At 38.0% G+C, this 10,900-nt stretch overlaps 1 protein-coding gene and 2 pseudogenes across 1 annotated transcript in view; 1 reads left to right on the top strand and 2 right to left on the bottom strand.

Moving 5' to 3' along the window:
• The window catches only part of TMC2 (transmembrane channel like 2), a 56,137-nt gene that overhangs the window by 31,205 nt on the left and 14,032 nt on the right, over nucleotides 1-10,900 (bottom strand). The window contains exons 5-8 of the mRNA XM_011370962.2: nucleotides 8,844-8,934; nucleotides 5,775-5,856; nucleotides 5,314-5,420; nucleotides 123-221 (exon numbers count right to left, since the gene is read on the bottom strand). Coding sequence (XP_011369264.1) covers nucleotides 123-221; nucleotides 5,314-5,420; nucleotides 5,775-5,856; nucleotides 8,844-8,934 — 379 coding nt within the window. The remainder of the gene's footprint in view (nucleotides 1-122; nucleotides 222-5,313; nucleotides 5,421-5,774; nucleotides 5,857-8,843; nucleotides 8,935-10,900) is intronic.
• LOC111746756 lies at nucleotides 5,109-5,227 on the top strand (annotated as a pseudogene).
• Nucleotides 10,212-10,330, bottom strand: LOC111747011 (annotated as a pseudogene).

The raw sequence follows: 10,900 nt of genomic DNA, 5'->3' as shown, positions 1-10,900 counted from the left end.
GATCCTATTTGATTAAAACACTGTTTTTTCAGTAATCAAATGCAACATGTCACACGTATCCATGCAGACTTTAGAGCTCATAATCACAAAATGGAAGTGCATTGGCATGTTGACAATGGTACCTCAAAATCCCAAAGGACAGAAAAATCCATAGCTTTTTCTTCCTCAGCCCGAGGCACTGTCTTTCTGGGTATACTTCCATAGGGCATGCCCATCAGTACCTTTTGTAGGGACAGAATAACACAATTATATGTGGAGAAAATACAAATGCATGGATATTCATACACTGGGCTAGAGATTTTTCTTCTCATAATAGGACATACCCATTTTCTTCTTTAAGTGACATTAATCACATACCTGATTTTAAAAGTAACACACACTTTGTGTAGAAAATGTGAAAAAGTACAGAAGAGCATTTAAAAACTTACCTATCACCTTCCTATCCCAAAGATAGTGACTGTTAGATAGTCATATAATCCCTTTCAGCTGTTTCTAAGTCTTATATATATTTTAGTCTGGTTATTTAGCTTATGACCAGTTCCCTATGTCATATGGTATTTCTCAAAATAAAATGACTTCAGAATATCTAATAACATGTATGTAACATAAACTTATTAATAAATCCCTATTGTTGGACATCAAAGTAATTCTAGTTCTTCACGTGTACATAATTCTGTTATTAATACCCTTTTATATGTGCCTTATTTGCATCCTTAATTATAAAAAAATCAGAATTGTATTACACTGACATATTGATTTAGGAAGGATTGACATTTTTATGATGTTAAATTTTCCCTTCTAAGAATGTGTCCTCCTGTTTATTCAATTGTATTTTTGTCCTGAAATGCTTTATAATAATCCTCATAGACATTTCCTAATTTGTTAAATTTATTACTAGTTATTTCATAGATTTATTACTATTGTGAGTGTGAAATTTGTAAATTTTATTTCAAACTGGATATTGAGAGTATAGGAAATGTTGCTGATATTTGTTTATTTAAAATGACTCCAGCAGTTTCAATATACTTTTCATTAATTCAAGTAACTTTTTGGGTATACAATATCACCTGCAAACTAAAGTAATTTTGTATTTTTTGTACAAAATGTGTAAGTTTAATTTTCTTGACTTACTGCATTAGGTACAAATTTTAAAATAATGTTGAAAGTAGTGGGGGTGGGGCATACCATGTTGCTCTTGATTTTCAGAAACACAGGCTTTAGTATTTTACCATTTAATGTAACATTGCTTTTGTTTCTTATGTTTCATCATTTTTAGGTAATTCTATATTTCTTTTGGTTGGTTTTAAATTTATATTCTTATTAGGAAATATGTTGTATGTAAAATAATATACATGTGTGTATATATATACATACATATACATAGATGTGTGTATATATATATATATATATATTTTATCATAATGAAAAGAAAATTAACTATGGTGTGTCCACTACCTAGTTTAAGAAAGAGAACATCATCAGGCTTTTATAACACCCTGGGTATGATCTTCCTGATCCACAGAAACTGTGAGATAATAAATAGTTATTTTCAGCAGAAAATTTGGGGAGTATTTTTGTTACACAGCAATAGATAACTAATACAAACACAAATAACAGAAAAGAAATAATAATAGTAAAAATCAAGGCTATAGAAAATGAAGATACATAAGATAAAGACCTGAATGTGAATATTTACAGTAACTTTATTCATAATAGCCCCAAACTGAGAACAACCCAAATGTCCATGAACTGTTGACCGGACAGCAAATTATGGTATATCCATACAATGGGATATTACTTAGCAATAAAGGAACAAAATATCGATACATGCAACAACATTGATGAATCTCAAAGACATTGTGCTAAGTGAAAGAGACCAGACACAAAAAAATTACATACTACATGATTCTATTTATATGCTATTCTGGAAAAGGCAAAACTGGAGATAAGGAGAGGAGATTGCGTGTAAAGGGGGCACAAGGAAACTTTTGGGGTGATGGAAATATTCTATATCTCGATTGTGGTGATGGTTACCTGACTGTATATATTTGTCATAACTCACTGAACTGTATACCTTATTTTTAGAGGAAGTATCAATATGAGGCTTACTGACTAAATGATGTTTATATGATCTTGAAAGCAGTGTTTATAAGATATTTTTAAGAATTAATTAATTAATTAATTAATTAATGTACATCACCAATTATCAACCCTGGCTGCATATTAGAATCACCTATGGAGTTGTATGAGTCATCTATTGTTGTATAACAAATTACCCTAATACTTAGCAGCTTAAAACAACCACATTTATATCTGGAAGTTTCTGTGGGGCAGGAATCTGGGTGCCGCTTTGCTGGATTTGCTGCTGAGGGTCTCTCACAGACTACAGTCCAGATGTCTGCCAGGGCTGTGGTTTCATCTGAAGATTTGTCTGGGGAAGGATCTGATTCTAAATGCACTCACATATTTGCTGGCTAGATTTAGTTCCTTATGGGTTGTTGGACTGAGGGCCTCAGTTCCTTGCTGGCTGCACAAAGGCCACACTTAGTTCTTTGCCAGGTAGGCCTCTCTAGTCTGGCAGGTTGCTTCATCAAAGTATGCAAGCCAAGAAGGGAATTGAAAGAGAATGCCACAAAGATGGAAGTCGCGGTCTTTTATAACATAATCATGTAAGCGACAGCCTTTGGTTATAGTCTGTTGAAAGCATGTCACTAGGTCTAGGCTATATTCAAGGGGAGGAAGCTTATACAAAGGCTTGATACTGGGGGCAATCTTAGATATCTGCCTACAACAGAAGCTTTTAAAATATGGATGTCACTATCATAGTCTCAGAGACTTAGATTCAATTGATTAGGCTAGGTCTAGGACCTGGTATTTTTAAAAAAACTCTCCACATAATTTTCACATGTAGTCAGTGTTGAGATGAGAAGTACATGAACTTGTTGTCCAGTAGGGTCTTGACAGCCAGCTCCTGCAGCATAACTAAAGATTCCCCAGGGATCATGTAGGTATCCTAGGTTCTGTAGGCAGTTGTCATGAAAGCTGAACAAGATTCACTCTAGCATTCAGAGCTGTTTAATTCCATTAAAATGGTATTAACGATTTGTGGCAAAGAAAGATGAGAATGAGTAGAATTCTGTTAAAGTTGCCTAACATTTGAGCACTTCTAATATTCTTATTCCCAGGTCCTCTGATTCACCTGATTAGCTTTAAGACATTCATGAGTGGGGATATCTGATCATTAGGCTTATGCCAAAAACCCTTGGTCCCTGAAGTTATTTGTGTCTTTGGCCAACAGGGCAATTTGCAATGAGTTTGGATGTGTGTGATTCTCATGTGGCCAACTTCCCATTATCCTAACTAGGAAGCCATCTTGGGACACCTGACATCCTGAACTGCTGTTATCCAACCTGTCATCAAGTTTTGTCTGTTCTACTTCTCTCTGATTTTCTTTTAATCCATTCCCATTGGTAATACCCTGTCTGGGACTGAGCTATTGTATCAGGCTCTTAACTGGTCTTTGCCTCTTTCCCACTCTCCTAGTTGTACCCACTCCCTGCCCAGGGCTCCTCATTCCAGCCAACCCCACTCCTCTCTCCTCCCCCCAACCCTACTCCCGTTGACTTTCCCAATCACCATCCAATCCAGTCAAGGTGCTCTTGCCTGGACAGTTCTGGTCTTGGCTGCTTCATTGGAATATATCAACCTCTGTTTTCATTGTTTCAAACAAATGTCCCCCTTGATATGAAATATTTATAAATTGTACCAACTTATAAAAATTACATAAAATTTAATGTTTTCTTTAAGAGAAAAACTCAGTGTCCTTAAAATTATCTGACTTTCCTCAAAGACTGCCTTTCTGGACCACCATACAGCAAAATTCCAGTAATGTCTCATTGGCCTACAGCATTTTAATATTCTCTCTCCTCATGGAAATAAATCCATTTGGGATCAAAAACTCTCAGGAAGAAAGCAAAAGCTCTGTGAAGGTAAATTTTCCCAGTGGCTGCTGGGGAAACTGATACTTCCTTGGCTATGGAGGGAAGAAGTGAAACTTCTAGTTCATGTCTGACGATATTTTCCCCTTGGAGAGAACTAGGCTTGCGGCAAAACACTTGTACACACTTGTTGGAAGACTTAAAATCCTTATATCTACGTCAGAGAGTAACCACAGCTTAAAGGTATACATGGGACTAAGTGAACTCATAACCCTAGTTTTCCAGGTGTATATATAAAGGCTAGTTAATGACATATTTGTAAGTATACTTTTAAAGTAATGTAGAATTCAATGATTTTCTAAATAATGTAACCCTTCTTTGCCACCGAGTACTATTATAATATACCATCAATCTCTTCCAACTAATCTGATTTAATCCACATCACATGGAAGTCTTTTAATTCCCTGAAAAACAGACATGCAGAAAAGTTTCCCAAGGATGTGACTATAGATAGAATTGACTCCAATATGCTCATGGAACCATTTATAATAAAATAAGAATCAGTAAACTATCATAGAACCAATTAAGAAACCTAAAAGGAAGAAAATACTAAATGCAGACATATTGTCACCATGAAAGCTTTTGAAGTTAATCCATTCGTGTACCCAGCACCAGCACTATGCATCTCAGGCAGGACTGTAACAGTTTGTGTGCTTAATGGACCAGAGGTGCCCTTGGAAAGGACCCAGGCAAACACTCTAGAGACCTGGGATCTCATTCACCACAAATTTACTGTGTAATTTTGTGTAAGTTGCTTATCCTTTTTTTATCTCTCAATTGCTCATTTGTAGATATGGATATATCTATATCCATAATAAGATTATATCTGAAGGAATAGTAAGGAGTGCTATTCAAATGCAATATTTTTTGGTAATAAATTATGATATAATGCATTCTATCCCTCTCCCTTTTTTTTTCAGGGTAAGAAAAGAAAAAAACTCACTGAAATATTAATCCTCCACTAATCTTAAAGTAAAATGAGAGGTAAAGAAATATAGTATCTGCCTCTTAATTCAGAAATACAAATATTTTGGTTCCATTTCTTTTTTGTACTGAGCTATCTGGGTAATTGATATGAGTACAGAATTTAAAAATGAATGACTGTTTCATTTTTTTGATAATGCCACCCTGAACGTGCCCAATCTCATCTGATCTCGGAAGCTAAGCAGGGTCGGGCCTGGTTAGTACTTGGATGGGAGACCACCTTGGAATACTAAGTGTTGTAGGTGTTAAAAAAATAATAATAATATAAATGAAGATGGTGGTCATGATAAGCCTCAATACTATCTAAAGATATAGGAAGTTCTTTTCTTACCTCTGGGATTATGACTAGACCAAATATTAAGCCAAAAAGGACGAGGTTAACACCATACATCCATCGGAGAAAGATGAAATATGATGCCACTGAAGAACCAAAGTGACCTAGAGAAGGAAAAGATGGTAGGATTTAAGTGTCACAGAAGGAGGAAGTTAATGGTACAGAGTACTCGATGTGTATGATGGATCCAGTTTTCAAGTCAGTCTGTGAAATGGACATTGTGATCTCCATTTGCTTTTTCCAGATAAATAACCAGAGGGTCTATGGACTTAACCGATATGCCTAAGCTCCCACAATCAGAAAGTGAAGAAGCACAATTTAAATCTTTCGTCTAACTAGCATTTTTAAAAAATACATCAGGACCTATATAATAATCTAATCAGAAGGTCAACAACACAATCTCAGCCCTTGGAAAACTCTTCGTTGAACCAACTAAAAACTGACACTAAAATACTCACTTTCAATGTCCTTGATCTTCATTTCCCAGGGAATGCATTGAGTCTTGAAATTATCAAAGTCTCTCTTAAACTTGACCCATTTCTGAAATTAAACAGGTAACACTCTCAGTTCATTTACATGCTGCCTTGAGGCCTGGAGGGGCATGTCAGAGGTGCACGTTGATGTTGACTTGTCAACATGAGATTGACATGTGGGTGAGGGTACCATCTTGGAGTTGCTCAGCCCAGGCTGCCAGAGGTGGATATTAAATCTTCAATTTCCAAAGTCAGATGTGGAGTGAGAGAGAAGCCACGACAACACAATACCTTGAATTTGTCTACAAAATTTTAGGTTTGGACAGTTTATATATGAACTTAGATATTCTGTGTATAATTTCTGGTTTGGGGAATCAAATTGGTTTAGAAAGCTCTGATACAACTTCCTTTACCTTAAAACAAAAATTCAAGGGAAAAAAGAAATCTCATAATTTTCACACCACATTTGGCAGACAGCCAAGTACCTAAATCTGATAGAAACTATTGCTAAACCATGATGCTGGCAAAACTGGTATAGAGGCTGCAGCCCATGGCTTCCCATTTTTCTCCTGGTGAAACAATAGCCTGTTTTTTCCTGAAAGAAGTTAGAAGCCATCCTGCCCCTTTCCACAGTCTGTTCCTAGCTCCAACACTCAGAGTTTGTACCAGTCAGAAACATGAGTAGTTGCCTGTGTGCTGGCTGGGTGAACATTTGTCGACTCTTCAAGGGGCTGATCTCCAAAAGCCCCATTCCCTGGAAATAAATCCATTTGGAATTTTAAAAATGCATAGACAACAGCAGAGAAGTAGTAAAGAGAAGATCCTAAAGTCAGTTTATATTATTACAAAGGTATCCTAAGAACTTGTTCATAAAGGAAATGAGATTTTCCCTTATAAATTCACTAAAGGACAAAAGAGAAAATTTATTTGAAGGTTTTGATGATATCCTGATTGGGAGAGTACTACCTAAGGAAGGAAATCACCTTTCGAAGAGGGAGATGGTCACAGATGCAAAGGAAAAGAGGGGTCCATAAGCAAAAGACAGGTTGATAATAATGGCAAAGATATCCCGAAGGCAGGAAGGGAGGGATGTGGGAAATGGCAGACAGTGGACATTGGGCACTCCAGTCCCATTGCTTCATCTCCTTTTCTTAGTTCTGATTCTGTGCTCAAATCATCTTTGGCTTATTTGGCTTCTTATATAGGTCTGTCTATAAGGAAAGCATTTGCCCATCACCTGTGCTCTGAAGATTTTGGTTTCTATGGCAGTGATTTTTCATTGCAAACGAATAGATTGGACTTGAGATTATGGCTTAGCTTCCCATATAACTAACTCTCCTAATAATAAAAGGCACTGCTGATGTGGATTTCAATTTTTCAGTTCTTTCACCACTTACGTCTCTTTGTAAATTAATGATCTGGCATCCAGTTTTATATATCAGTCTCATCAGCTCTATCAATGTGAGTCCTCCTTCGAGAGATGGATCTCCTGTCAGGGCGCTGATAAAATCAATCCAAAATATAGGCTTGCAAGGCAGAGGGACTACAGGAGTGGGGAACACTGCCAAGTGAGGCCTGGAAGACACAGCCTGCCAGTTGGTCACTTGGCAACCATCTGACAGCCCCTCAAGGCTCTTGGCATTTGGGCCTGAAAAGTGATACCCCGGAGATGGGGCAGAGCCAAAGGAAGCTTCTGGAAGAAGCTCTACTTGGAAGCTTTTATCCTTCATTGGTTTAGAGGATCAGAAAAGTGGGCTAGGGAGTGGACAGGAGAAGACTCCCATACCCTTCTTCCTCAGGCTGTGTGAGATGGTAGCTGCTGCTCTGGGAGTAGGTTATTAGTTGTGCATCTTGCTCTCCAGCTACATATAGGAGAAAAGATTTCAAATAGTGGTTGAACAAGACCCAGGCAAGCTATACATCTGGTCTGTGGATGAAATCAGGATCTGAATGACTAAAAACAACCAGTGGAGCCTGAGAAATAGTACTGCAGAACAAAGAAAAGGGGACACCATGCTTTGAAATTTTTGGAAAGCAGTTCCTCTAGGATACATAAATAAATTTTGAGAAATGATTTAGCATTCTTAATGGATACAAGAAATATGACTTCTAGAGCAAAGGATAAAAATTTGAGATTTAAAATATAGGTGAAATGTGGAAGGATTACAAAGTAGCTAAAAGTTCAGTAATAAAATGAAAATAAACATTATACTGTAATAGAGACAAGAAAATTGATTAAATGATATTGATAATAAACCTGAGAAATTTCTGAGAATGCAAAGAGGGAGAGAGAGCAAAGAATTAATAACAATGAGGGAAGGTAAATACAGGGCAGCCATCTTTTTCCAAAGGAAGAAGCTAGAACTATTTAGAAAGAAACACGATTGAACAAAATCATTTATCAAAGATATATTTAAAGAGCACAGTCTTCAGCTGGGAAGAAAAGATCTGAGTGTGCAGTTGTTAATTGGTAAATAGTTTCTAGATAAAATTAATAAAATGACTCATAGTAGTCAAGCAATTAAAACAGAAAAAGGAGAAAAATAATATTAGGAATAAAAAAGATTCAACCCCAATGTATACAGAAAATAATTACAAAAATTATGGGACCACCATCTGCAACTTTCTGGCAATGCATATGAAAATCTTAATGAAATGATCAAGTTTTGGAAAAAATATGAAATATCAAAATGGCCCCAAGAAAAGTTAGAACTTGAATAACCAGGGAATACATGACAAATTATCAAGGTATTCGATTAAAGTGGATGATTCATCAAACAATATTTAGGGTTTTGAAAATAAGAAATTAACATCGTTAATTTCATGAGTTTAGTTCTTCCCTGGAGAGGAAACGAGTGTCAAATATATAGAAACCCTCACAGATAGGTGTAGAGAAATTGACAGGGTACAGCTGGTTTCCATTCCTGGATGAACTGGTATGGTCAACTGGACCTCATGTTCAGGATTCTGGGGGAGCTGGACACAATGATGAGGCTGGGAGGTGCCTATCATGATGACTCAGATTCAGAATTTTGCAGCCTCTGTACCACACACCTTAGCCATCAGCATCTTATAGGCGTAGAGTCGCTTGCCTTTCCCCTTTCCCAAGGCTCCTTCATACTTCTCCACAAATTCTTGGGCCTCCCTGATTAGGAAAAAAAAAGGGGGCAGGAATTCAATTAATATCCAACCAAAAGAAATCTGAACTATGATGGTGTCTATGTGGCTAAAAGCATTAAGTGTTTTTATACTCCTAGTTGAATTTAATTTCCATGAAGGAAGGGTATTTTGTCTGCGTTGTCCCTGAAATCTCCCAAATGCAAGCATAGTGCTTGCTTCCTACAGGGTAGGCACCTATAGGCAGAATTTTGGCTCTCATAACCTTTGCCCCATAGTGGTACACTAATGAATGGCAAAAGGGAATTTGCAAATGTAAACATCACTCACTTTAAATAAGGAGATTATTTTGGATGATCTGAAAGGACCCACTGTAATCACTTGAGCCCTTAAAAAGAGATGAGGAAGGCAGAAGAGTCAGAGGGAGAGATGTGGTAGAATGGAAAGTAGGGAAATTAGAAGTAGAATTCTCAACCCTTTGTTGCTCGGGCCCCTCTGGAAGATGATGCATTGAAAGTAAGAGAAAAAATGAATTCTGACAAAAATCAGTGGGCTTGGAAAAGAACCCAGATCCCCAGATGAGAATGCAGCCCTGCTGATACCTTGGTTTTAGCCCAGTAAGATCATGAGCAGAGAATTCAGCCATGCCATGCTGGACTTCTGACTGACAGAACTGTGAGCTAACAAATGAGTGTTGTCGTAAACCGTTAAGCTTATGGTAGTTTGTTACAGCAGCAACAGAAAGTGAATACGACATTCAGTAGATATTTGTGAATTGCATGAATGTTGAATGAGTGAGTGAACATCCAAGAAAGGTTGGATGAGAAACACATGGATCAATTAAATATCCTGGGGTGGTGAGGACTGGCTCCTGAGAACCTACTGTGAACTATGCAGGAACTTGGTCGACCAGTTGTTGAACTGTTAGGAGGTTGAAATTGACCATGGTGGCAGTATTTAGACCATGGAAATCAGCCAATGTTACAAAAAAGGACTTCCTCATCTCGCCCCCCAGAGAACTAGTTTATCAGCAACCACTGGATAAACCCAAACAGGTGGAAGAAGAATGAAGTCCATCTCAAGGTAGACAGAAGAGGCGTGGTGGAGCTGTGTGTCTCACAGCTATTACTACAGCCCCCACAGCTCGCTACACCATACCTATACTACCTCCAAAGTGCACGTGCAGGCTGTTGACATGTAGCAAAGTCACATTCTTTTTTTTTAAGGTGAGCCAACCCTTGGTTGACCTCACAGATTGCAAGGACCTTGTCAGTTTACAATCCCTTATTTTTTTTTTATCTTTTACATCTACGGCACCTGGTCTTCCTAGGTGGTCTCCCATCCAAGTACTAACCAGGCCTGACCCTGCTTAGCTTCCGAGATCAGACAGGATCAGGCTTGTTCAGGGTGCCATGGCCATAGACCAAAGTCACATTCTAACCTGGGGTTAATCCAGAGGCTGGTTTTATTAGGGTATCTCAATGCTATCTCCATATTGATGAGGCTGACTGTCTAGGTCCTGAGCCCAGGGTCAACAGCTGGGTTGTATGGGATCAAGGCTCCATAATGGGATCAGCTCCCTGTTCCCCATTTAGGCAGGACATATCCTGGCAGTGAGTTTTCTGTGACTACCAACATCTCTGAGACACCAAAGTATGTTTTCCTGAAATTCGTATTTTTGTCTTCTTTGTGTGTCCATCTAACAAGTGTGCAGAGGCTTGTAAGCTCTTGGAGTTTGTGAATTTAAATGTGCCAACCTTTAAGATTTGAGGACTTCAGATGAGAATTCTCAAAAGGGAAAGTCAGCTCTTGCGCCTGAGCCATTGAGCCTGGCAGCAAATACTTTTCTTCTCTATGCCCAGACTGTGTCCAGATCCCCAGAGAGCCCTCAGGGGAAGGGCACCCAGCGCTGGGTTCAAACTCCGAGGAACATTCCCTGTGAAGAGTCCACCTGGTTTAAGAATTTTGATGGAGGAACCTCTTGAGCATGTAGA

This window comes from Pteropus vampyrus, unplaced genomic scaffold (assembly GCF_000151845.1).
Source record: "Pteropus vampyrus isolate Shadow unplaced genomic scaffold, Pvam_2.0 Scaffold7, whole genome shotgun sequence".
NCBI lineage: Eukaryota > Metazoa > Chordata > Mammalia > Chiroptera > Pteropodidae > Pteropus > Pteropus vampyrus.
Note: the sequence above shows the minus strand (reverse complement) of the source record. Positions and strands in the feature narration are given on the sequence as shown.